Raw genomic sequence first — 27,890 nt, 5'->3', positions numbered from 1 at the left:
TGCTGAATTTGGAGATTTGAGCAACAATAACGGAGGAGGTGAAGGGACGAAACACTACGTGCCCGTAACTATGTGACACCGTGGTGGAAGGTTTCATGCTCAGCCCAAAGACAAGAAATTTACCCTTGGATAGCAGTGCGGCGGTGAATGAAAATGTCTATTCATTTTGTTACTTCTTCCAGAGATTGTTCTTGCACTTTTCAGGTAATTCAGTTGTTTTAGTTTGTCTAACTCAGTAGTCTATGAAGGTTTAAAGGACATATCAGAAGAATAATACTCTTAGATCATTGATACTAACGATATCTATTTATTTTTAATAATTGATCTAGTGTATATTATTGGAGTGGAAAATTCAGATAAAATCGTAGCACTATATATATATTTGTAGGACTCCACTGCAATTGTTGAAAAGGTTTATATATCTTCGTCAGTTGTATAGTCTAGCTATTATTTGATCGACGACTTTATTATTCATCGATGGTGATAGATAAATTGTAGGACAAATAATTACTCATACGTTGACACGCCATAGTTATACCACTTGATTATTGTATTTACTTTCTTGATCTCTCTGAATGCCTGTTTTTAAAATCACTTTTCAATGTTTAGCAAAGCTAGGTAATCATCATGAATGCGGTCTTCATTGGTTATAAAAGTTGCCATATAACAAATCGTAAGACCGTCTGCTTTGCGTCTTGTTTGAGGTGCATGTCCTCGCATATTTTCAAAGCACGTTCTCAAGAGGCGAGGATGGAATTCCCTTCACCCGCCATTTAGCTAATCTTGAATTGTTGCGCGCACCTGTCATGGCAGGTACTGGCCCCTAAGTCTCATAGATTCTTCGTTACCTTGCAAATCCGTAAGCCAAAGTTGAAGTTTGTTCTCAGGAGTGCACCGTCAGCTTAACGTACACTCATCTTTCCCCCGACATCGTAACTTGCCGCTGCTTACGAATCAAGGAACAACGACTTTCCTTCAAATTAACACAGTATCTTATATTCTGCCAGCCGAATTTTTACTTTTAGACCATTAACGAAATTTATTACCATAGTAAAGTGATTATCTAGACATGCCAGACTGTGCATTCTTCTGCAGTTTTATTGTAAAGTTTGCACTGGATAGGACAAGAGTTCAACGTGATTTGGTGAGAAACTGAGCGGCGTATGAGCCGCCGTTCAAGGTCATATCGATCCCCATATCGTTGGTGACGTTCGAAAGCTGCCGAATCGACGACGACGGGACCTCGTAATGCACCTGTGTTTCTTGTTTGGTTCTGTAGGCAGTTGGGAAACTCAAGGTCTAGGTGAATTTTCGCTCTGTAAAGTTTATGCCCAGAAGAATTCAAAAAACACAATGCACGCAAAGATATGCTAGTGCAACAACAGCGAGAGTGAACAATTTGAAATTACGCGAATCTTTGGCTTTTTCATTTCCTTTATTGAACACGCTTACGTTGACGTGTGGTTCAGTGGAGAATGCAGGTCGCGCTGAAAGGAACCTACTGTATCTATTTGAAACTGTAATTGACCGTTACTCGCTTGCGGAGAAAATCGTCGTTTTTTCGCGGCTCTGATATGTTTTTGAAAGGTATCCTTTGGAGGAAGACGCTAAATTAAGAAGATTCAATGGTTGGACGCATGAAAATATGTACGTCCTTGGCAATAAAGCTGGAAACGAATCAGCGCCGACGTGCGTCGGTTACTCAGGTCAGCGATAACTCTGTTAAAAAATGTATTGTAAAAAAGGAAAAAGAGAAGAAAACAGGGGGCGGTACCGGTCAGCGTCATGTGGAGTGGAGAGACGACCATAAGAATAAAGAGTCTGAAGCGAAAGTGAAGTCAGAACGGACTCCCATGGCTAAAGGTGAAAAGTGCAACCAATTGAACCAGCTGACGACAAGCAACTTATTCCTTGAACGAATATTAGGATGCTGTATAAATTTTGAATCGTTTCTTTGTTATTCTTTTGTACCTATTTGCGTAGTACAATGTGTAAATACGTGACGGAAAGTATTTTCCTAGAAAAGCGATAAGTTTCAGTTTCCTGGTAGAAATGCACCATCGTTACCGATCTGTTCTTCGATTTTCTTTGAATTAGGTTAGGTTTACCATGAAATACATAATAATACATTAGGTGGAGTAGATGAACAAGTATTAGGGCCAGGTGAGGGAAGCGGACAGATGGTAAAAGTAGAGATTTCAAGCCCATCCTTTTTGTCACTAAGGTTACATAGTATTAAAGTAAAATTAGTTCCAAATGTGTGAGTTGTCCTTATAAGTGAAATTACTCTGCGTGTTTTTGACACCAACATCACTCAATGAGCCTCATACGCAACAATCTATGAAATCTACGTACGTATATAATGAGGTATTGGTTAATGTTAGGCAAGTTTCGTTTCGATCAATGAATTAGGAAAGCTTTTCACTCTCTCCATATATTCTCGCACTTTATATAAGAAAGCCAATAGGATTTCCATTCAGTTATCATAGGCAACGGTAATAATAGGCATCTTTTGGCACATTTCCTTTTGAACAGCGTAGCCAGCCTTACCTTTTGTTGTTGTAGAAAACGAAAAGCGCACGATGCTGCGCAGTGCCGAAATGATGGAAACGCTGAATATCCTCCTTCAACGAAGGTTTCAAGACAATAACCAAGCAAGCCAATCAGACAACCTATCCGGGTCATCTGCTAGATCAACACCAATTCCACAGGAGTATATTAGTAACGTGAGTATCTGAATGTCTATGATCGAAATACAGCTTCTAAATTATATTTATGCACAACGTTCTAATAATTATCCTCACCAGTAAGTATGAAAACGCATACCAGATAAGATTATAATTGCGGTCCACTTCTCGTGATTTCAAAAACGTCTTGGCTAACCGAAGGTGCCTTTAGGATCTATCTGTTGCCGTCTGCACCGGTCTCCAAACGGCTCTTGAATGACGCTTGCGGGCAGTTCATCTTCTGATTTATTTATTCCAACATTTTCTATTCATGTTTCTATACTGCTCCTTTCGTCCGATGATCGGTGTACTTTGTTATGCAAATCACAAACATACCTTATTTTTTTTCTATCACGTCGATTGATGCAGTTAAACGAGAAAAAATTGCAATTACTTAATCGTCTCCAGTACTCACTGCGTGCACTAATGCACGATCGGTGCGTGCTAATTATTAAACGGGAGGCCTTGACCAGATTGGAAATCTCCACAAAATTACTCGATCACATTCGTCGACTAGTCGTCGAGCAACACGCTGAAATGAAGCGTCTTATGGATAGCGGACCAAAGTCTGTGTCGGTTGATGAGGTTCGCCGGCTTGTCATGGCTGATGGAGAGCATAGTGAAGATCAAAACGAAGAAGACTCAAAAAAGAGCAGACGTCAAGAAAAGACACTTTTAGAGGAAAGCGCAAGGTTACCTAGAATTCTGGAACTTCTCAACGAAGTGTCGATTGCTTCGCATTGGCTTCGACGGTGAGTAACTGATGGTGATTTTTTTACGTTGAAAATAAACACAATCAGAAACGTTACTGTTCACGTGGTATGGATACACATGTACACATGTATGCACGTTACCTTAAAATATTTTCGGTAATTTCTATAAATGTATACAAATGTATACTTGGGCAACGCATCAACCTATGGATCCCTGTATACATACATTGATTAACTGCGTTAATAGAGGTACGCTAATTAACTTATTAGATGATGATATTAAGTCATTGTCTTTGTGGCGTTATTATAGCTACATCCGTCAGATGGTGGAGTCATTTCACACAATGATCCCATCGTCTGTCGATCCGCTGCTCCTGTCAACGCATCGCCAACTGAATCAAAGCTCTGAGGTGGCATTCACATTTGTCTCCGCCGCGCTCCATTCAAAGCTCCGCTTGCTCGCGCGCCTTGACCCTTCGGACATTGATCAAGATCTCCTTCAAGCAATGTTCGCGCAGTGCCAAATCTTCAACAAGATCCTCGAGTTCAGCGGGGTACAAACCCACTCGGTAAAGCCATTAAAAGTTGCTGATGTGATGGAGCGTCTTGGTCGTGAGCAGGGAAGACTTGCGGCGGTGCGCGCAATGGCGGGTGTCTGTCGTACGGCTCGTACACGGGTTGAAGCCGTAGCGGGAAAAGACGACAGTAAGTGCCTGTTCAAAACCGTTTTTCGAATCAAGAAAGAAGAAGCGTTAATCTTTGTTTTTTTTTTTTACACTGTGTTGTTTTTCTTTCTATATTTCTACTAACGGGTGAGATTAAATAAAAAAAAATTGCACACATTTCTGTTACAATATATCCCTTTGTGATCAAGTTTACATCTGCTGGATATAATTTCCCTAAGATCTATTTCGTTTAGTAATGTTCATACTAAATGTTTGAGCACTTTGCGCATCTATCCTGTTACACGATATTGCACGGAGGTGGCAACAAAGTGTCTCTTCGGGAGAACCTTGAATTTGAGTGGATTCCTGGTGACACTGGAAGCGCGGACCGGTCCGAACCATTACGAAAAGACCGGGAAGCCTTAGCCGGAGAAACGTCCGACTATTTTTCGGATTATTCGAACGGCACGAACAATGGCACATTAAAAATCTACAGCGCTGACGTTGGCCCTGCTAACAATAATGGGAGCATCACCAATGTGCCAGCAACCGGAAAAAGTGAGCATTGTATAAACTGTTCGAAAAAAAAGACCCATAAAAATTTGTTACGAATTAGCTCCGTTTAAATATCCGTACCCTCGACATAAAGAGTTTGTATTGTCTGTACAAAACGCAAAATTCGATCCGGACACCGTTCGTTGATTAGATTCATCCTGAGAAACAATGCCTGACTACGATCTCCCTGTGCTGTTTACTGTAATCAACTTATTCGCTGTTTTTCTGATCGAAGAAAACAAAAATGGCACTCCATCTTTGTGCGCGGCTGTCGACTCAGCAGTTGGCAGTGCCCAAAGCCTTCTAATTCGGAGCAACTTTGTAGCAACGGCAATGTCGGTACATGAAGCCGAACCAGGAACCCACGCCCGCCACGGACAGGGTACTGGTAAAAGACAACGCTGGTTTAAACCGACAGCAGAGCATGCTATGTATACTAGTATAATGCAGGTGAGAAGAAATATAAATAGACGATTTTTATAACTTTTGATAACATCAAAACGCTATATGTACATAAATATACCAATATTATGCTATCTCGGTTAAGCCAAATATGTTTAGGCAAATTCAGTTTTATTGACACGTTTCTTCTACTACGTTGTAGACGATAGCTACAGTCTTTTGGGAAGCGTATTGGTCGTCGTTTGCGGTTCGTGCACTCGAAAGTGTTGTGGTTCCTATTGCGAGTCCGGCAAACATAGCTAGTGGGACTAATCCCCTATTTAGCCTGCTTGGCGTGGATGTACACGTTAAGACGGTAGTTCTATCGCTTGTAGATTACGCTAAGGATATACATGCGCCGGGTACGTACCTGCATTATTAATTTTCGAATTAGCAGTGCTACAGATAGTCCTCTAGTTACAAAAGGTTGAGAAGTTAACAAGTTGCCTCTTATTAGTCGTGATTATAATAGGCCCACATATCGACTATCGACCCTGTCAGGTTCTAAGAATTGCTTATCTGAGTTCGATTGTGACGCGTATTTGCGTTGTTTTTTTTTGACAGTCCTATGCATACATCTTGTATGTTATAAAGCAAAGTCTTGACAAGATCTTGGTTTTATTGTTGCAGAGTATTCAATATACAGAAAGCAAAAAGGGAAACAACTCAGGTAAACCATGTTGATCTTTATGCAGTCACTGTTCTTGAGGTTGATCAGGCATAAATACGGGTAATTTAGGAGAGAATAACCAAATTCATAATTTTTCAGATCTCGATGAGGACGCACTCAATGCCATTATGAAAATTTACCAGGAGATTTACTTCTTGGTGGCGACAAGTTGCTGGAGAAAAGGTTTTACTATTTCTTCTGCTGAAGTAATACAAAAATACCGTCTAAAATAAATTTCACTTTACTGAAAATTATTACGTAATGTAGAAAACATAGCTATCATATTTTATCCTCATTATATCTAAAATAGTCCAAATTTTCCATCGATCAACATTGTTGACGTCATTTTCGAAATAGTCTTGAGTAACAATATAATAGTGTCTCACTTTGTAATATACGAAAACCGCAATAACAACTCTAGAACTAAATCTGAGTATTCATTTTTTTTTTTTCTAATATCTTATGTAGACATGAGCCTGGCAACAATTTCCTATGCGCTTCGTCGCAGCAAGTTCGTGCCGATTGCAGGAGGTCGAGTCGGAACAGATGCGGGAAGGCATCTATTTAGGGCACTTGAACCCCTTCTCGGTTACCTGGTCTCTTGTCCACAGGACAACGCCCGTTCACATAACGTCGTGCACCAGGTTATTGGTGCGTATGTTCACCTCTCCTGTATCAAACTTATGCATTGTTTTCTCTAATTTTCATATACGCAAAACGCTTTTTTATTCCTCTGTTCCAGTGTTACTTGACTGATGCATTAGGCGAATATGTTTTAATTTTATTATATAGAAATTCAAAATCAAATGATTTATCCGTATAATAGAGACCATACATCTACTTGAATGGCTTGATATTATTACAGTGGGTTTAACATGCGTGATTAAGGTAAACTGCCTACGATCTAATTTTTTCCCAAACCCTGACTAAAATAAAATTAAAAAGACGATTTTCAATAGGACAAAGCCGAGACAAATAACCTTCATAGGTATTTCCACGAAAATCAATGCACGATACAATGCGGAACAATACTGATCGTTTTTGTTTCTTCTCCTTACTTGCTTTATACCTCTCACCAAAGTAAAAGCACTCTCAATTCCATGCCGATATTATTTATGTATCTCTGTCATTCGAACGTCAAGTACGGCAATCTGTCACGGACACGCTGCAACTGGCCATCCAGTGGTTGGAGGATCGGCAGATGTTTTCATCTTCATGGGATCCATACCAATACCTGGTAATGGGCTGTTCAGATCTTGCCCGAATGCGGTATCTGCTTGTGCGCTGCAACATGAGTCAGGCGTCTGCAGCATCCACGGCAGTTACGCTAAATACAGCTCTCCGCAAGGAAAGTTTCCTCTCCAGGAGATTGCCGCCGTCGCATTTCGCAAATTGGGTTTTTGTCAAGGATGTTGACAGGAGATATCAGCAAACGGTCACCTTTTTTATGGTAATTAAGTGTCTTAATTCAGGCCATCCGGTGTCGATTGCCATCGTTCTATAGTACTAAAACAGCTTTTTTGCTAAATTTCAACCGTTTCGAGTAACGGCCTAACATTCCGAATCACATGTGGCCTTGTACCATTGACACTGTGGTTAATATTGCAGCACGTATATTTTTGGATTTAGCTGTAGTCTTAACAATCTTTAGTTTACTTTAATTTGGTACTCCTTCTAAACTTTCATAGGCGTTTCCAATGGTTGAAGTCAGTTAGTTTCAGGAGACCAGAGGAGGCCGCCTAGCACAGAGAACGAATACTCTACTATATTTCGGCTGCATAATTCTAAGAATATGAGTCCACAACGTTTATTGGTAGAAGCTAATCGAGTGTCTTGATTTCGCACTTGTCGTCTTATGCTATGTGAGGGCTTATGAAGAGATTTGAGGGCTTTTTTTTGGAACGTGCATGCATTTATGTTTCTCTTTCAGAGCTTGGAACAGATTCAGCTCCGGCAGTACGAGGCCAACTGCAAAATGATGTGCGCCGAATACTTTGCCACAAATCTTCCGCCTAACAAGTATTTTCGTCGCAAAAAAATAGGTTGGTAAATTGAGTCTGGTAATAGATTATTTAGAAAATATATGAGTCTTAGTTGCATCATCATTTCCTTATCTGACACCGAGCTTGATATTGGGTTATTTTATGATTCAACTTCACCTTACCAACCGCCGAAACGATATTTAATTTCTGCAACACAGGCAGAACCAGAATGGTTTCTGTATTGCATAACATCGAATATAAGTTTATTGCTATCTACCAAATAATGTTCGTGTAAATGCCCTCGATCGAAAACAGCTATTCAAGTTCCTCAATGCGAGCAGTTAAATAACTCTTTCCTACTAATCAAATTAAGTGCAGTTACACAGCAGGTGCTATTGTGAACGCAGCCAAACGAATCTAACAATTTGAATTATTGCCGAATACGGTGATGCTATCGACAGAGGCGGGTCACGAGATCGACTATATGACTCCATTACTTCAGTACCTTGTCGTACCAACAATGAAGGCAGTTGAAAACTACAGCGAACTGGTACAAGAAGAGGTCATGAAATTCTGCTCGACGAGTCTTGTAGATGCCTGGAAGAACGCTATTCAGAACAAGATGCTCATGTTCAGGTTGGTTTCGAATTTGGCAAAAGCCGGTATAAAACACTCAAAGATGGTGACGAAATCAATCAGCTTCCTGTACAACGAAAACGAGACGTAATCTTCTGAGCATATGGGAAAATAAACTAATAAATTTTAGCTCTGGACGACAAGTCTACACTGTACGTTTATAAAAAGGCGTCGCTGGAAAACAAGCTTCTAGCTATTATGCAACTCACTCAGCCACATTTGACCAGGCGAGGCACGTTAATCGAGCCTAGAAGTCACATATTGACCTTATATTTCTAGGTGGTAATGTTATAGAGTTACATATATCGGTACGTTCTGTTTATTGTCAAGCTTGACAAAAACAATGCACAGCGTCTGCACGCCAAGTAAAAAATAGGCGCGATTTGCGAAACAATGCTTCGGTCGAACTCTTATCAGAGTTTTTTGTGGTAACCTATGATCGTTGGTCTCTCAACAAACCTGCGTTTTTGCAGTCGCGTAAACTTGGGTTCATGTTTCAAGGCGTTGAAGGTGAGCTAAAATTGAAATCAGCTTCCCACCTTTAAGCTCATTCAGGATATTTAATAATAGTAGTAACAATAATAATTTCACGGCAAAATATTTTTCCATTTCACTGTATTTCGAATCAATGACAAGAACGCTATAAGAAAACGTCACGTCAAAGTATGACTTCCATCTATTAGCGTCACTAGCACTAGGTAAAAATGTCATTATAATCCAGCTTTAACTATCGTCAGTCGCTGAAAACCGCATCGGTTTGGCTCCGCTGATGACGACGGGTTCTCAATGGAGCACATATCCACTTTTTTGTGGCGTTATTTTTTTGATAACTATTCATAAACGCTTTCCTTGTTTTTAACATGCGTTTAGCCGTCCTCGTGGCTGATGTTAAATTGTTAGTCGCATTTTATGAGAATAATAATTATTATTATACGCTTGGTCTATATGTAGTATTCGTAAATACAAAACCTTTTTTAACATAAAATGATTTATAACTTTTTCTACCTGCCAATTTCCTTGGATAGAACTAAATATAATTATATTTCAGCCATTTGACTAAAAAATTACAACTTTTAAGTACTAATGAATGTAGAAGAACATTTTATTGTAATAGCTGAGACAAACCTTGTTTTCGTTTTTTCATTGTATATCAATCTCCACAAAATGATATCAATTGCCAAAATGCTACATTGATGTGATCGAGCTAAAGCCAAAGACATATGTTAAAATTATGAGAAAAATGATTCAGCGAGTGAGCAAACTAGGTCGTACTATAGCCGCACAATGTCAGCCTTGTTTCACTGGTTCAATTATGTTTTATTGAATATACCTTTGATATTATTTATGATATTTTACCTTTTTTTCATGTTGCTTACAATGCGCGTCGCACTAGCGATCCTACTTGCCGTCGTATAGGTCTCCGATTCTGCGTATGTGCCACTTATATCTTGAGAAAGTACTTGATTGACTTATGTATGTTTAGTATGTAAATAACACAGACGTCCAGTGTCAATTCAATGGCTCCAAAATGTTAGCTAGCTTGAAGGTTACATTTTTACGCTGCTTTTACAATAGATATGTAGAAATCGTCTATTACAAGGTCAACTCGCCTGAAACGGAGACAGGCTCAGTTAACGCGTAAAGTTTAATCGACATTTCCCGCGTCGTGTAGAGCCGCCCGGCTTGTGAGTCCACACATTGGCTGCACGAAAGATCAAATGACGACAAGAATGCATCCATCCATTCAAAACAATTTTGCCGCATACATCATATGTGCGTTCGAAAACGTTGTTTCTAACGCTGGTGAATATTTGGCTTCTGATAGTCGTTCTCTATTGGTTGCTTGAGTCTGGCATAGCAGTCGTAGTAGCGCACATTGTCACAGTGGGAAATAGTTGTGCGTTATTTCAAATGAGAGACATCGTAGCGATTGTCGTGTGATGGAAATTTCGCGCTGGACTTGAGCTGACAGTACTGGAGTTATGTGTGCCTTTGACGTACATACTAGCTAGCTTCGTCTGGATGGGCAGCTGTACAAGTGTACAGCTCTGTCTTTTGTCTTTGTCACATTACAACTAGGTGAATTCGAGTTGTACAACAGGCGCCAGGATGCGACCTCCAGAGCAACCGGACAATGGAACAGCTGCAATGGCAGTTGCTGAGACTGCGAACTCACTGAGTAATGGGCACTCTTCCCATTATGCTCTCAGTGATCAGAGGCCGACAGCTCTGCCCGTCATCCAACGCAAATGGGATATAGTACGGCACATCAGATCCAGGCCGACGTCTATTATCGTCTCGCAGACGGCATCAGGCAAGACAACAGAGATTCCGAAGTTCCTTTACGAGAGTGGTTTTTGCAGCAAACATCAAGACGGCGCAGGGATCTGCATAACCCAACCGCGCAGAGTAGCGGCTACCAGCGTGGCACGGTATGTGGCCAGAATGATGAGGTGTCAGCTGGGTACCCGGGTCGGCTATTCCGTACGATTCGACGATATGTCGTCGCCGGCGACACGAATCAAATACGTCACCGACGGTATGCTACTGAGGGAAATTGTGGATGATCCACAGCTAACAAAGTACTCGGTTGTAATTTTAGACGAAGCCCACGAACGCACTATTAACAATGATGTCCTATGCTCTTTACTGCGCGACCTCCAAAAGAAACGGCAGGGAATGGGTCGGCCTCTTAAGATAGTTATTATGTCGGCCACCGTCAATCCAGAGGTATACTTGAAATTTTTTGAGATAGGCTTTGACTGCGTCATCTCTCTTCAGGGCCGACAACATCAAGTTGGAATCAATTACACAACAAGTGTTCAGGATGATTATGTACATGCGGCGCTAATGACCGTACTCAAAATTGTTCAAGAAAAGGAGGCAGGTGATATTCTGGTTTTCTGTACAGGCCAAGAAGAAATAGAGTCGATGGTACGAAGTGCAAATGAGGTAGCTCAGGAACTTAGTCAAGACATCAAAGCGATGCCACTGTATTCAGCGTTACCTCAAGCCATTCAGGAACGTTGTCTGACACCATCGCCACCGGGCGTGCGCAAAATTATATTTGCAACGAATATTGCCGAAACATCGATCACCATCCCGGGGGTCAAGTTTGTAGTTGATACATGCCGAGCGAAATGCCGACAATACAATCCCGCCACAGGTATGGAATTGCTCCGCGTGGAGAAGATTTCACAGGCACAGGCTTGGCAACGCTCGGGTCGAGCAGGTCGAGTTAGCGATGGCGAATGTTATCGTCTGCTAACCACTGGCGAATTTACAGCACTCAGGCCGTTTCCCATCGCTGAAATTCGACGATGCGCTCTCTCCACTGTCATTATGAGTATCCTTGCCCTTCGAATCGATATACGTACCTTTGATTGGCTAGAAAGTCCAGCAGATGAAGCTATCAAACAGGCGCTACACACGTTAAAACTTCTGGGGGCTACGGAAATTGAGGAAGAATCCGGTCAGGTCGCCCTTAACTCATTGGGTTCAATGATGCGCCGCTTTCCTTTGGAGCCGACGTACAGTCGGTGCATTTTCGGGGCGAAAATGCTAACTTGTGTTGAACCCATGGTGACGATAGTTGCGGTGCTCAGCGCTGACGGTTCGCCTATCGCGAGCATTGGCGGTGCCGGCGCCGCTGCTGGAGAGGATGATGGTGCAGGAGGTAGTGGCGGTCACGGCACGGCGATACGGCAGTTTGGCACAAACGAGGGTGACCTAATTATGTATCTGAACATGTACACCAAGTTCAATCAAGTCGGCGGCAATAAGGAGTGGTGCGACGCAAACGCTGTCAACCGGAAGACGTTGAATAACGTAAAGAGTATTCGCGAACAGTTGCGCAACGTCTGTGGTCAAATGAGTTTATCACTGTCAAAGTCGACGAATGACAACATCCGAAAAGCGCTCGTTACAGGTCTGTTCCGCAACGTGGCATACCGCGTCAAGGCAAATCAATATCGGGCACTCGAATCGAAACGGGACGTCGTAATACATCCATCGTCTTGTATGTTTCGCCAAAATCCCGAAGTTGTCATCTTTACTGAGCTTGTTAAGACGACGAAGTGCTACATACGAAATGTGACCCCGATTGATCCAACATGGTATAACGAGCTAGCGCCCAATGAGTACGCCCGGCGATTTGTCATTCCGTCAAGCGTAGATCAATGAACCTTGTCTATTGTAACAATCAAAAATCTATGTGATACCCTCCACATATATGAGATGAATACATAGAGATTTGTCGGAGTGGCGAAACAAGTCTCTATAACGTGTAAACTGCCCACAGATCGCAAGAACTGCAATATGATGAGAACAGATGATGGCGTTTACGGGAAAGGGCGAAATGGCCCCCTAGCGAAGCGCTCTACAACCGATTCGCTGCAGTTTCTAATAACGTCGACGTAAGAAAAGGGCTAAAAGTTTAAACTTATCATCCATCTGTGTAATATAATGTATGTTCCATGGGGAGATACGTATGATTTCAAAACACTGCTACAATATCTGCATTTTTTACTGGGCTTGCCCGCCATTATCTTTTTTTTGTCATGTATCAAAGATACTGCAATTATTTTGGATGTATTCACTTCAGTATATCTGTAAATACTTATATGATTATAGAGGAACTAGCAAAATAACAATAATAAATTTGTATTTTTCAATTTAACAAGTCTGTGCGTGTTTCTTTTTGTTAATAACTAGAGAATCAATAATAATATCAGTAGTAAAGTGTGGTTGATTCGTCCCGGTACTGTTCCAGCGAACAGTATAGTACATATGCTTAGTCATAACATGCGCAAGATAGTGTACTACCACTAAATATAATATGAATTCATTCATATCGGTTTCATTGTTTAGAATACCATTACTATATGAATCAATACAAGTCACCCTATGTAGATTGGCTTTTATTCCGTTCGGTTGTCAATATCAACCCATACAGTTTACACTTGTTCATCGTAGTAATGGATATTGGCAGTTTGCCGTGTCACCTGCTTTCTAATGTCCTGCTATCGCCTTCCGTCTTTATTCACTCCTCAGCGCTACTTATCTGATATTGTGATAGCCGAAATGGATTATACTACCATGACACATCATTTTCTACTATACCCAAATCTAACGCATAGTACATCAATACTTGCTCGCCGAAAATTACTAACAATATCTGTTTCGTGTTTTTTTTAATCTACCATTTTATGCCAAGTAGTTATGTAGGCGCATCGCAGCTACACGCGGACATTTCAAAGACAAAACACCTTATTACGGAATCCTGCCTTAGCCGTCGGGCGAAAAAAGCCTGCATTCCAGTCTTCAATAACTTCGCTGCCATCGCTGCGTTCTTGATGGAAGAGCCTCGACTTGTGGAAGGAGCTCACGAAGGACTTAATGTGGGACTCAGGCTGTCACACTCTTCAAGGTCTAATCGCATTGCGCCGACTAAAAGCGCACAGCCCATCGCATATGGTACGTATACTGTCGTCTGTCCTTGGGTGCTCGCTATCATGTTTCATTTACAGTGTTGCATACTATGTCCTGTTTTTATCATGGATGGAGAGCAAAAGTAGGTTCACAGATTAAAAAACTAGACTTGCGTTTGTAGCTGAAGTCAGAAATAATAGGCTTACGCTCGAGGCCAACATGGGAGACAAGACAAATAACAGCTGTGTGTTGCAAAAAAAAATATTCAAAATTATATGTCTATATTTTACACTGATGTATTGCTAGACATTTTATTGAGTTAAGCATTGAGCTCAGCACTAAAATTATTAACTGAAGTAATTTGCAGTTCTTTGTTACGATTCAACTTTGACCGAACTCACTTATGTATAATCTTTGTTTGCCAACGCGGCTAAGTATTATTCCATTTATTAATGTATCAAGTATACTAAAAATCGGTCTTAATTGTTGTACATTTCAATGAATAGCCGATTTTGCGGTCAAGTTATTTCTAGAAATAGTATTGCGCCGTGCAAGCAATTAGGGCATCATGTGTTGAACGCCTAAGAATAAAGCCGTTTTGTATTTAAGGTTAAAATGAAAATCTATACTAATGTGTAAACTGTAATGGCATGAAGCTTCAACCGCAACTACACCTTGAAATATTAGACGAAATTAAAGACTACATAGGCGAAACGTGTCATAAATGCCTCAATAATGATATGGTTTTTCTGCACCATTGACGTAGCATTTTAACAATCGTTGCTTCTGCATATTTAATTTTTTGAATACTTTTTAATAAACTCTATGTATTTTCCTGATGAGGAATGACGAATGATTCACTAAAGATTCTATCACGTGAATACCTTTTTTATCTCCTTTCTTCTATGTTTATTTACAGACCCTCCTGGTTTAGAAGATTCCCAACAAGCGACAGCAGTCGTAGACCGTCGACGTTGGGCAAAACACAAACTGAAACCAATGAACCTTTGCTTTTGCTGAACTAGAAGATCTCATTGTATGCTGTAGTGTCGATTGCGACTAGCATTGAACAAACGATTATTTGAGGAGATTGAAATAAGCTTACAGCTTATAATTTTTTTTAAGCTTATAATTTTCCAGTATAAACTGTAAAACTTTTGAGCTGCGTGTCATGTCGTCGCTGCAAATACGCACGTACGAATTATGATTGAACTATCATGTCGAAAACATTCAATTATGACATTTAACTGCGAATATGTAATTACAAATGATCGGTTTTCATCTGATGTTTGCCAAATCAAGTTTTAGTTACTGTGCCTTGTACAGTCTGGTGCTGCTCACATCAGGTCAGTGTAATGGTATTTTCGATAATAGATAACTAGCAGTCAAGGGGAGCCATTTGAACACTGTAGTTAGTCTAGCACTATAAAAAAAAAGTATTTAGTCGAATGGTTAGTCAACAAATCACTGCAAAGAAGTAATGTGAAGAGACGAAGCTCGAAGGGAAGATGTAGGATGCCGACACTGCCATGTAGACTGGGCCATTCGTTGTACAAATGACCAAAGCAGAATTTATGCGTGAGTTAGAACAGATGCCACATTGTAGTAGCTGTATATATGATATATAATAGAAAAACTCTAGACTTACATAAGTAGCCATGAAGACGACAGAGAGAGGGAGGATTCACCCATTTGAAAAGAAGGATCATGTGGCTTCAAGCTAAGGTCTCTGTTGTGAAAAGCGGATTGAAGTAAAATTATATCTAAAGAAATATATCATGGACAGAAAAAGGTCAGGATGGTCAGGATTAACTCTGCCACAAACAATGTTTACCGGGGGAAGTGGCCACGACGCACAAAAATATAAAAAAAAATTGAAATAAGGTCAAACATCCTCACGGCGATTCGGGCCTATGCCTCAATGAACAGAGTCCCCGTAACCAGTCATAGCTATGTATTTGCTTAAAGGTGTACACACAGACCCATGTAATATAATCGTAGTACTATATAAATGTCCCCAGTTCAGATAGCATTGGAACTCCGTCAGTAAATTAAATAGTACAATAGCGGGTCATATGGAGTTAACCAATGAAAGCTGTGATCTGAGTGTTGGTTACATCAATAATTATTCTGAAGTAATGTGAGGGAGTCCAGAATAAACGTGTGTCCTAAAACGTACAATCTAGAGAGCCAACTTCTTTCTGTACAGAAGTGTAAGATATAGTCGATTATGGTTACTAAGTATCTAGTAGTAAAGGCTGTACTCGGTTGAGGGTTGACATATTATTAAATTGAAACGGTGCTTTTTTTTTAAAAAAAAGCCGCTTTTTCTAATTTTTTATTTATTTCTGATATACCGTTTGAAATGCTCTTTCTGCTCCATCAGTGCGCTGTAATGGTATTGTGTTTTAAGTGCAGTTTTCAGTTTTTAAAGGAACTCTTTAAAGATGGACCTTCCATTTTTGACACCTTCTGCATTAGGCGTTTTATCGAGGTCCAAACGCTGTCCTCTGTATTGTATCGACGTTAAGCATAGGATTCGAAACCTGGAGGATGTCCTTGCTGCAGCCGATCATCTGAGGTTGTGGAAAGCCGTCTGAAGGCACTTTTAAAGAAAGACGGCCAGCAAAGACAAGACCTTGTCGTGTTGTGTGGCTGCAGCCATATGACTGAAGTTAGCACTTCAGGTCCCTTGACTTTACACAGAAATTTGAAACATGGAAGCCTCACGAATTTTCTGAGTTAACCATGCGATTAAAATTCAGCGTTGCATTGTAACATCTCTTTGGGTATCGAACGGCATGCCACAATATCGATTTGTGCATAAAATCGTCACCGGTGAGGAAAAATGGTGTTTGTACACCAACCTGAACTGAAAATGAATGTGAGCAGTTTTAAGATCCCTGAGTTAAGGCTTAAGGATCACCAGATCTTCATCTAAAAACAGTTCTGCTTTGAGTTCAGCGAAACTATGAGGGCTGAACTCATTGGAAATTGCCTTTTAAGAATTACACAGTTGATTGCCCCTTCTATTTGTCGTAGTTGCATCAAGTCAATCAGTCTATTCAGAAGAAAACCTCCGACCAACAAAGCCAGATCATCCTTCTCCATGACAACATGAGGCTGCACGCGGTGAGTATCGCCAGAACTACCCCCATGATTTTGAGTAGGTTTTCTTGGGATTTGAATATTCTTTAAAGTTTACACCAATGGATTTTCACCGTTTTCATTTACTGAGCAATCACTTTCTTAGTCTTCCCTTGACACAAGTCAACAACTCTTAGAAAACTTAGAAAATTAAATGAAACTCGGCACCTTCTGGTGAGACGATTTACATCATTTCACATCACATCGTCAACATGACGGAAGATGCATAACATAATAATATTATGACGGGAATGGAAAACGTGGTGTTTTCTATGCAGCAAAAGAAGCGCGGTATTTTTTTTCCTTAATCTAACACTGATGCCAGTTTTATTCTTACGCGAATCATATGTTCCTCTCACCTGACAAATTTCCATTCGGTGTAATCAATTTTGCAATTAATCGCATCTTATTCCGGAACCTAATACGCCATATACATATATAACTTTGTATAGTTGGCGCGTTTAGGTTTAAAGCTGTCAAATGCATCATGCAATTTTTAAAGGTTTAGAGAATCTTTGAATTTCATGAAATCTTTGAAATGGTCTATGAAATAATTTGATTAACCAGCTTGGCGGGAAATACGATTGGTATGCAAGTGTTGTCGAAATCTCTATGATATGTTCATTTATCTGGAAATCAAATCGATAATTAATCATTAAATATAACAATGATAATAATAATAATAATACATCAATCTCAAAAACGCCTTTTCATTGTTCATTGTATTCGAGATATCTTTTAGAAAATCTGGATGTGTTATCGTAGTTAATAAAATCCTCCTCAAGTAGCAAGATACACATATAAATATTTGATTTTATTCGTGCAAGACAAATATTGCCGAATTTCATTATTGAGTAACACCTTGACAATAGATGGTGACGGGTGGTAACAGCTAGGGACGTTTCATTTAGGAACTTTTTGTGTTAAGGTTCAGAATGTAAAATATTGGCAATAATAAAAAGCTTAGTGGCTCTAGATTTTGCCGTATCTGACCGTCCACTTCCAGGCCCCTATCTGTGTGTTGAATCTATCAAACCTCTATCCCAATGAAACTGCCACAAGGAAACGCTGCTTAAGCCAATTAAACCAAGAGCTGTGGTCGTGTGCCTCTATAAAATCTTTGCAGAAAAGATATTGCCAATAATCTTGTTGTGAGGTACCAATGAACTTCGCCGACACTCATATAGAAAAATGATCTTATGTAGGGCGCCACGCTACCACGATAACAGTCAGATAGATCAATCCGTTATGGGAACGGACAACGGAACAGATGAGGAAGGCAATGACAGAGCGAATAAATCATAGACGCAGAATTCGTACGTCAGATGCAAATCAAATCGCGGAAACTTCAACATTCCTGCTTGGTTATTTATTAGGCTTTTAGTACATTGCTTGTCCCTAGATGATAACGGGTGTTTTAGCGGTGAGCGAACTGTTAAATAGAGCGAAGATTAATTGCTAACGTTGTGTGTATTACGTGTACAAATTTAACGCTTGATAATATTGTATAAATAAATTTCCATATTAGATGTTATATGACGGTAGTCATTAAGTTCAATTGTCTTTAACTGAACCACATCAATTTTTGTTGTCTTCGGTGTAATAACAATAATAATAATAATATGGATAAAGAGTCGGAAATATTTCCGTACAAATACAAATAACAATATGAAAGTTAAAAAACCTTTTTAATTTCAATATATTATGCGCAACGTGTTGCGTAAATACGTTCAGGAATTTTCTGTATTCCGTATCGATCCTTCTTCGGTTTGACAAACTTGGACGCTTTTCTACGCAATGGTAGAATAACGCATCTGCCTACTAAACTTAGGAAGACATGATAAGGTAGTGTAGGACATAGTAATTTAGGGCGCAAGCACACGGTTCGTTCTGTGTTGGAACGGGCGGCTATCAGCGCTGGCGCATTTTTGTCAAGATGTACTTCACTGTGCAGACCGTTAAAGCGCTGTACTTACCCCACATAACTACAACGGGCACTATTAATCTGATAAAATTCTGTTCTATTGGTAATCAGTTTTTCCTTTCAATTTATAATAATACCTATTGTGGGAAGGGCCCCATTTATTGGAGTTTACCCAAAGACCCACAGGTCGGATCTAATCTGTTGTTTCGGTGCCGGCTTTATTGTTCAGCCCGACCCGACTTTTTCGCTGGCAATTTCCAGTGACCGGGTCGGTGCCACGTCACTCTGATAAATGAGAGTCTAATCTAAATTACACAGAAAAAGGAGAACTGTTACATTATGTACATCATATACAGTCGTGTATAATAATGTTTATCGGATTCAGGGGAGCGGACGAGTGAAAGGAATCGACCAAATTAGCATGGATGGAACGAAGCAAAAAAGACGACGCTAAAAAATGAAATACTTGATTGCAACTAAATAGCACAAAAATGCTACCACAAGATAAATACAACCATAATAAAGAATGAAATAAACAGAAAGACACTATTAAAACAAAACACATCATTAATTATTTTTGCCACTGGTGCGCCCGGATTTTCCCGGGCTACCGATGTTAACGATGAAAGTTATAATTATTGTGTTTTAAATGTGAGGCTGCGATGAGTACTCGATCGACCAATTTACCAGCCACGTGAAGGTTCTTGGGGTAAAAAGTGATTAGGGTTTGGCCTTGTGCTGTCACAGCTTAAGTTCTGTTTACTCTAGTAACTCACGTGTATATACACATATATACGAAAATAAGAACGCTTAGTTCTCATAGTCCATACGGAAGCCATGCATTCTCGTTCGTTCAACTTTCTAATAATGTAACAACGAAGTCAAAGACGTTCCCATACACACAAATATGTTGCTCAAAATAGATAACTTGAAATATAACCCACTCAATAACTATGTTTCGATATCGCCAACTCAGATAAATATTTCAAGTTTGTCAATGTAAATAAGCCATTAATAAATTACGAACACACGTAAAAAATGTTTAATTCATTATAATCTGATAACATAATTGAATTCAATAGTGAGCGATGCTCTACGTAGGAACATTGCTACATTTGCTTCATATACTAAATGTCACGCCTCAGCTAAGCTTATTTGCCCAAAATGATTGCCGGTACCGGCAGGTGCAAGCCCCAACGCAACTTAAATCCGCATCATCGCTAAAGCTCTTTATGCTTGTAATTCAAAAATACCCTTGACACTTTTGAAATGTAGCAACTACCGTGACGTAGACATTTTATGAAATAGGGCAGGTGTCAGTTGGCGTTATTATGGCAGGTAGCCTTTGTACACCTGACCACGGTCGCATGTAGTAACGAAAGGGCTGTGGCGTTTTGCCGTGGGCAAAAGTACAAGATGGCTTACAGCTGAATGAATGCATGGTTACAGGACACATGAACAGGTTCCACGAAATTTAACTCTGCGAAAGAAACTTACAAAAAGTAAGGTGATACCTATAATGGGTATCCGTAAAAACTTCGTAGAACAATACTCCACTTTGTAACCCCTTAAAGATGAAAACTCAAGTCGCCAAATTCAAGCATGTATTTATTACACCCTTGAAAACGGTTTTTTTTTTTGTATTTGCGAACACATCCGTCAAATAGAAAAACCTTCTTCGCAATAATTAAAACAATTGCAGTGCGTGCAGTTATATATTCGGGTTTGCTAGACGATACCAAGGGGTCTCCGTGATAGCTTCGTTTATTAATCTTAGGAACATGAGGCGGTATACGCTCGAAGGCTGACACATTTTGTTTCGTGCTGGCAGCCAGGCAACTGATGGAACTTATGACGGTGGTGCCGTATGCAAAACTTGAAACATTTAGACAGTATCATACAGGCATGCGCCATAAATACTGTTTGTTGGTTTATTATCATAAAGTTTACGACATAAATATGTTTATTCTGCACCAGATGAAAGCGTTTCAAACTAGACCATTTGTGGTTTGCTGATTTTTTACTTTATTCTATGCTTACAACTTTATGGTTTTGTTCAATGTAAAACTGTTGAGCTTTCGCATGATATATCTTTTTTTTGTTTTCGAACTGCCTCTTCACGAACTGCCCCAGTTTTGACGCATCCCTAGCATTGTTCCAGGACTGGGTTGCTCGACTTTCAGCTTCTTTACCAGCTCTTTCAAAACACTACTCTAGAAAAACGCGGTCGGAAAGTGTTCTATATAGCAAATAGTATAAGCCAGCCATCACCAGCTACCTTCCGCTCTATTGCGGCAAACAAAGCTTTCTTCGGCCATTGTTGATTTGAGGAAATCATGGTTGACAGATACAACAAAGCAGGCCGCCAACTACGCATGTTTCAGAATATCTAATTCAAATGTGTCGTCGTAGAAGTTTCCAAAACAGCTTTAAATTTCGTGTGACCTAACAGTTATTCGGATTTGATGATAGTTGTAGCTAGACGGGCCCCTCTCAACTGCGAAAAAAACAGTCTCGATTACTTTTCTAATACAAGCCCGACGAAAATTATTGTCACTGTTCAAAAAAGCGTGATATCAAGCATCATATTTGGGATATATAGATCGTTTTGTTTGCAGTCGTATTAGCACCAAGTCTTAAGTCGTAAGCATTACGTCTATTACCTATACCATACCGTCATGCGTTAGAAGTTATGTTACACTTCATACGTTGCTACCCTGCATGATCGTATGTCTTATTTTTTAACAGTATAACGTAAAGTGTGTATAAATTAAAAAGTTAACGCTTTTCTCAAGTCATTTTTTAGAGAGCGGTGCAGAACAGTTCGTTTGGACAAGCTCCAGTCAATCAATACTAGTACTGATTTTGTTTTCGAGAAGCGCGCCGCCCGCTCTTTGCCTAGTAGATCCTACCCCATACTCTAGTGGATGTTTTAATTCTTTATGGATTATTTCGGTTCTACACTGCTAGATCATTTGTCTCGTCCGCATCTTTTGTGTGTTCAGGCAACCATATGCTTCTATGAATTGATACTGTAAAACAGCTATTTGTAGTATCCTTTGGAACAAGGCAATAGTTTCGTCGACTTTTACAGAAAAGACGTTGTAGAGCCATGACGACAAAAAGAAAACGTAATTTAAGAAACTGCTTGACCCGCCGGTTCAAACTATTTGAAGCTCATTTAATGTAACGGCTTATCCAGTGATCGTTAACCTATTTGTTACGTGCCGCCAAATATGATGTAAGCAAATGTCATAAGGAATTATGTTTTCTCTTGAGGTGAACATTTTGTCCAAATACCCACATAACCACCTCATGATTACACAAGGGGAATATCTCTTGGCAGTTACCTGTCTCGTAACAAAGATAATCAATTATTCTCGTTTGTGTTACAAAACAAAATTATTAGCTACCTTGTTGCTAAAAGAAAAAAAAAGCTGCCGTTCTGTTACTTTCGCATCGAATTCTATATTTCGTTACGTATGAGTAACGCATAATGAATTCGATTCAAAAATTATCCGTAGGACTAATGTAATGTACCGATCGATGATAAGAGGACGTCTTTCTTTTAAATATGTCTGCTATCAAAATATGATGTAGCATAACTATAGTATAACTGGTTCGCGACGCTAATTCAACGATTGTTACTTCATATAATAACAATAGTAAGGATTATAAGGCAAAGTACTTAACTGCGAATACCTATAAAGGCCCATAGATACGCACAAAAACGTACACACAAGTAAACGAGACAAACGACTGCCTTAATTATCTCTGTATCAATAATTGCCGATTAAATCGGTGAGCAATTAATTCCGTCGATGCTGCAACTGCTTGTTAAAGCGCTTCGCTCATTGCCACCACTAAAACTGTCGGTGGAACACGCACGCCAAAAACTGCTCATAATGCATTCTTGAAGCGGCTCTACTTCTGCCCGAGGCAGGGAGAACCCCCTACCAGATATTAAATTCTCTTTTTTTTTTTCACTTTTAATTCCTAATAAAAATCCCGCTCATGCTTACGTCACATTTTGAAATTCTGCACGTGTTTACTCGTGAAATACAATACCCCTTGTTTTTTTGCAGACACCTCACATTAACTGCGCAAGCTTATTCATAAGATTCGAAGGACGAATCGTATGTTAGATCCATCGAACAATGGCAAGAACAACAGCATTAGAAATAATACGTAATTACACCACTGTCAGTCAACGCCAGATAATCTTTTCGGTCTCAATGCTCAGACCAGCGATGGCGCGAAAATTCAAATCTCATAGGTCTATTAGCAGAATAGTGCTAACAGCGATTTCCCCGGTTTACCTCTTCTCGATTTTATCGTAGTAATCATTTGTCATTGTCGATTGATACTGCCAATGTCATCTTCATCACGTCTAGGGCGACTGACTTATCCGTGTGATTGATATGAACAGAATTCACAGATTGGAAAGAATCGAAAATACGGAAAGCAAAATTGGGCCCGACTGAAAAAGTGCCTCTTCATGATGTTCGGCAGACTGGTTGGCTACAGATAATAGGACGCGCTAGATACTTTACAATTGCTGTCGTTTTGTGAAAGTGAGTTGGTCGCATTGCGGAACCATATGGTTGACGATGATTGCGCCAACTGTGGCTGCAGTTAAAGAATGGAATTTTTTGGAAAACTATAGTAATACTGAGACATCAAATAGCGTATTTTTTAACATGGTATTTTTTTCACTTAAAGCGAATATATTGTTGTAGGTGTGCATACGATATGTGAGCTATACTGGCCAATGACGTTAAAAGGGCCACCTACAATTGTAAGCAGGTTGAAGCTAAGGCATTCTCCAGCAAGTAGTCGCAGAAAAAACCCTGCCACTTGTCGAAGTTGTCACTTATTGGTCGAGCTTACCACTGCGTGACGAAAGGGACCACTTATTTGTCAATCCCCAAGCAACTGTCCTGGGTAAACAGATCAGGCTTATGGATAGGGTTACGATTAGCATTTGGGGTACAAACCTGACTGGATGAACGTGAATCGAATTCAAATTCTACACTAATTCGAACGTGTCTTAAAATTTGATTAGGCATCATTGTTAGCTTTGCAATCGTACCGTACCACTTGAACAGTATAAGCGCTTGTTGATGGTTACTAGTCACGGTCGGGACACCGAATAATCAAGCCGATATAAGTAAGGCTAGAAATGACCTCCAAAAAAGAATCCCTCGAGAAGAACAAAATTCCAAGAAGTATGGACATCGGAACACTACACAGTGGTTCATCGAACACGGAATACACTTAATCTAGCGTAGCACGTATTTGATAAAAACCGTACCTAGTTGAGTCTGCTAACCGACCGCAAATTCTAGCGAAACCAGATGTGCAATCATCCCGACATATCTCTACGGCTTATTCCTGCGATCAGCTAATAAAGTGAAGGATCAGACAGGTACATTTGAAAAAATAGTAAAAAAAAAACAAGTAACGTAGTGGTTATACCTGGGCAAATCTAAATTCCTACGAGGACAAAACTGTTATTTGAGAGGTATCAGACAGTTTACCCTCACTGTTCTTCCAAAAATCCACCCCACTGTAACGGACAGACAATTCTAGACCAGTGCGACCCATAGTTATCACCGAGATAGAAGAAGATATAACTTTCTAAATACCAGCCACTATATAATAGGAAAGGTTGAGGGTAATCAATCTCACAAGACGTAACAGATGCTCGTCTCTGTGACTGTAACGCTGCTCCAGCATACATCGCCTTCCAGAACACTGAACTCTTTACTTCTTGACACCGAACTGATGTGTAATAAACAACAATAAACGTATCACGAAATTGGCTGAGGAGTGATGAGGCTCAGAAGCGCCGGTAAAGGCAATTGTTCGGGATGGAGGGCTAAGATACAGTGAGAAGCTAATTTTCTTTCTTTGTGGGCAGTCAATAACAGAAAGGTGTAAAGTGGAATTGAATCGAATTTTATCCTTCTTCGTCTTGTGTAGCTTGATATACAACAGCTCATTCGCTCTAGCCACTCTTCTGATCCCCATGGGCTAACCAAAGCCGAATTTTCCGATGGTTTGAGGAACGAAACGTTGATTAGACAGTATTTTAGTAGTGCGGCTTACGTGAGAGCGATTCTGAGAGTAGGCGGATAAAAACAGACAACGCTTCGGTGGATGCTGCCTATCTGTTCATGAGATGTTAGGCTAAAACACCCGCAGCAGACGTAAATATATTAGGTTAGAATATAAAAACAAACAAGATAGCCACTGTGCTTAATTAGACAACGGTGTTAATATGCAATATGAGAAATTATTTGTAAAGCAATATACCTGTATCTAGCTCTTTATGGGTGCGAGCAGGACGCTTTTTACGCAGATAATAAATAGGTTGTGTTTTAATTAAATACTTTACGTGTTTTGATTAAATGATAATAATAATACAATCAATTTGTATCTACACCTTTGTGAGTTTCTCCAGAACTAGATACGGTCTGGTGATATTGTATTATTCGGCTTCACTGCATGCACGAATAAAGAAAGTTATTTTCCATGGAAATGAAATTCCTCGAACTAAACATCTAATAGTGAATGGTATCACGTATAGGGTATGAACACACGACGGCACATATAAAAAAAAGGCCGCGTCTAACGCACTTTAATACAATTTCTCATTAATTCGTAACAAATTTCTATTTATCAAATATTTCCATAAGGATGACTTTTGAACTGTAACAAAATAAAAACAAATGTCCTTTTTTTCATTCGCCATAGAACCGAAGATGCATGAATAATAACACAAACTGCGTCATACGTAGGACAAAGAGCACTCCCGGCACCGTTCTGTGGACGATTTACAGCTCTGGTTGGATCAGCGTGTTTGACCAGAAGCTGTGCAGATACATGATTTTAAGAAGTATATAGATAACAATGCTATTATGGTCGTGCGTAACGGGTATGCCTGTGATAACGCGGCCAAAGGAAGTGTAGGTTATATCTTCAGTCTTCAATGAAGGTCAGCACTAAACAATGATGAGTAATTTTTTTTTTATAATGCCTTACAAATGTAATAGGGTTCATATCCATTTTATATAAAACTGATAATAACGATCTAACGATCTATGTGAAGCGCTTTATCTAAAGCATGTTTCTCGGAGCACATGCGAGTCAAGGCTATAACCAATAAACAATATAAGACAATAGACGATTTGTGCGAGTAGCCCATGGGGTTTACGACCACTCATTGCGGAATTAGTGACTAAAGTCGACCTGCATAATTGTTAAAAATGTCTCCAGTTTTTTGCATGGCATTGCTGGCTGGGTTGGGCATTGCTTACGACGGCTCTACCCAACAACCACGAGGTGAAGGGTGTGTGTCTTGAATCTGAACTACTTAACCTGCCTTTCAGTTCAGTAACTAAACATGCTACCACTGAAGTATCATAAGGACGCTAAACAATTGTTTCTTGCAAACAAAGCATCTCCGCAACGAAGTTGATTCGGTGCTTAAATTGCCCATGTCATATATGTGTGGTCCGTTTCAATGGATGATGCAAAAAACAGCAGAACATGTAAATCAGTCAACATATCTATTCTATACATGTCATATAAGGCCAGATTTGGCCTTATAGGTTATAGTTCTTTGAATTTGTTTCGTGTGCAGCTGTTCTCGAGTTTGTTTTATTGTAATTTACGTACAGGTATAGTGTTATTGCGCTCAACAATTACGGGTATGCCTAGTCTAGAGGACCAAAACGCCTATTGGAGAAATCAATCAAAGAAAATCATGAGTCACCACTTAAGACAGCCTCCGTCCATTTTTCGCCCAAGTAAGATATTATGTTAATGTTTAACAAGCAGATTGTTATCTATAATGTGCTAGGAATATTAGTCGAAACATTAAATTGCTCAAACGATGGTGTGTGTCACTATTGTAGAGACGACGATCAGGATTGCACCGACTGCGCTGTACATAACCCTAGTCACTCGTTTTCAGCTCATCCGTAATAACGCCATTGCATACTAGATTACGCATTTGTCAGAGATACATTGAACAGAATTCTCTTTAGCCGTTGCAGCAGCAGATAAACAAGGCCAATTTCGTCGGCTATGAACGGTTCATCGTTGAGCAATCAACAACTACCATAACCGGTACTGCTATGGCGACTATCATAACGTCACTATCGTTAACTGTCTCTATCAGCAATCGCCAAGCAGCGCTTTGATGCTGCTGTCGTTCCGTCATGTCGACAAGCACCATAATCGCATTGCAGTTGCAGTCATCACCACTATACTGAACATACACTACTTCTATATGGGCTCACGACCTGGAATAGGAAGAGTTTCGTGTGCGTGCGATGACGAGCGAGATGACGTTGAAGAATGGAGCCAGCATTGCAATGAAGCTAAAAAAAGGCCGAAGACGGCCCGGGGTACCGACCACAGCATAACTCCTCGGCGACCGCAGCGAATCCAAACCCCGACAGAGCCCAAACAGGGCTTGTCCATTTCGTTGCCAGCGTCGTTGTGCTACATCTGCTGTAATTCGGTCTTTTTATTGACTGTTTAGTTCATTGACTCGTTCGTTGTTTAATGCTTCGTTGGCTATAGACATATAAAATGTCTCCGCCCGCTTACGCAACTACTATATACACACGTAGTTATTAGTTGACCGATTGGTTTTGTTCATCGGCTAACGTCGCCGGAGTAGGATAATCGCAGCACTTTTAGCTGATGTCTACCGGCTGTCGTCTGCTAATGGCGTCGAATCTACGCGCTCTATTCAACTGTTTTATCACCGTTAGTAGAATAATAGAATATGGCAATGGCCAATCGGCCGATAACATGCTTTGTTTTCCGAAGAGATCATTTGACATTTTTTTGCTTCTCATTAAAATGTCAGACGTGGGATGCAGTGGCATATAGAGAAGACTAACTGCGCCGTCTCTGGACGGATGCAGCAAAGTTTGGTTTAGGGGCGATTGTTTAGAATTTGCCAGTATTATATAATAAATTT

At 40.0% G+C, this 27,890-nt stretch overlaps 2 protein-coding genes and 1 long non-coding RNA gene across 4 annotated transcripts; 2 read left to right on the top strand and 1 right to left on the bottom strand.

The window, feature by feature from the left end:
* Positions 1 to 518: 518 nt before the first annotated feature.
* On the bottom strand, positions 519 to 2,918 carry LOC111266555 (uncharacterized). 2 transcript variants are annotated; one of them, XR_002684156.1, is made up of 3 exons: positions 2,827 to 2,918; positions 2,551 to 2,685; positions 519 to 1,316 (listed from the first exon to the last, which is right to left on the bottom strand). It is a non-coding gene; the product is annotated as an uncharacterized LOC111266555 (long non-coding RNA). The 2 variants fall into 2 exon arrangements; XR_015313503.1 differs by lacking the exon at positions 2,827 to 2,918 and having other exon boundaries at positions 2,551 to 2,795.
* LOC111266550 (uncharacterized) lies at positions 2,845 to 16,138 on the top strand. The gene is made up of 12 exons (XM_022844120.2): positions 2,845 to 3,478; positions 3,750 to 4,144; positions 4,423 to 4,662; positions 4,895 to 5,109; positions 5,264 to 5,462; positions 5,870 to 5,953; positions 6,239 to 6,421; positions 6,913 to 7,220; positions 7,701 to 7,812; positions 8,214 to 8,388; positions 13,607 to 13,863; positions 14,738 to 16,138. The coding sequence occupies exons 1-12, from the start codon at positions 2,943 to 2,945 to the stop codon at positions 14,836 to 14,838; spliced, it is 2,805 nt and encodes a 934-aa protein (XP_022699855.1). The 5' UTR covers positions 2,845 to 2,942; the 3' UTR covers positions 14,839 to 16,138.
* Positions 9,466 to 13,069, top strand: LOC111266551 (ATP-dependent RNA helicase DHX33). The gene has a single exon (XM_022844121.2). It carries the CDS (start codon positions 10,498 to 10,500, stop codon positions 12,568 to 12,570), a length of 2,073 nt encoding a protein of 690 aa, XP_022699856.1. The 5' UTR covers positions 9,466 to 10,497; the 3' UTR covers positions 12,571 to 13,069.
* Positions 16,139 to 27,890: the final 11,752 nt, after the last annotated feature.

This window comes from Varroa jacobsoni, unplaced genomic scaffold (assembly GCF_002532875.2).
Source record: "Varroa jacobsoni isolate VJ856 unplaced genomic scaffold, vjacob_1.0 scaffold_1096, whole genome shotgun sequence".
Classification (NCBI taxonomy): domain Eukaryota; kingdom Metazoa; phylum Arthropoda; class Arachnida; order Mesostigmata; family Varroidae; genus Varroa; species Varroa jacobsoni.
The sequence above is the reverse complement of the archived record's forward strand: the minus strand, read 5'-3'. Positions and strand labels throughout refer to the sequence as shown.

Bases quoted from the DNA above. Each gene is read 5' to 3' on its own strand.
- LOC111266550 (XM_022844120.2), top strand. From the start codon at position 2,943: ATGACGCTTGCGGGCAGTTCATCTTCTGATTTATTTATTCCAACATTT. The intron at 6,422-6,912 runs GTGCGTATGTTC...TCGAACGTCAAG, and splicing joins CGTCGTGCACCAGGTTATTG to TACGGCAATCTGTCACGGAC. The intron at 7,813-8,213 runs GTTGGTAAATTG...TGCTATCGACAG, and splicing joins TTTTCGTCGCAAAAAAATAG to AGGCGGGTCACGAGATCGAC.
- LOC111266551 (XM_022844121.2), top strand. From the start codon at position 10,498: ATGCGACCTCCAGAGCAACCGGACAATGGAACAGCTGCAATGGCAGTT.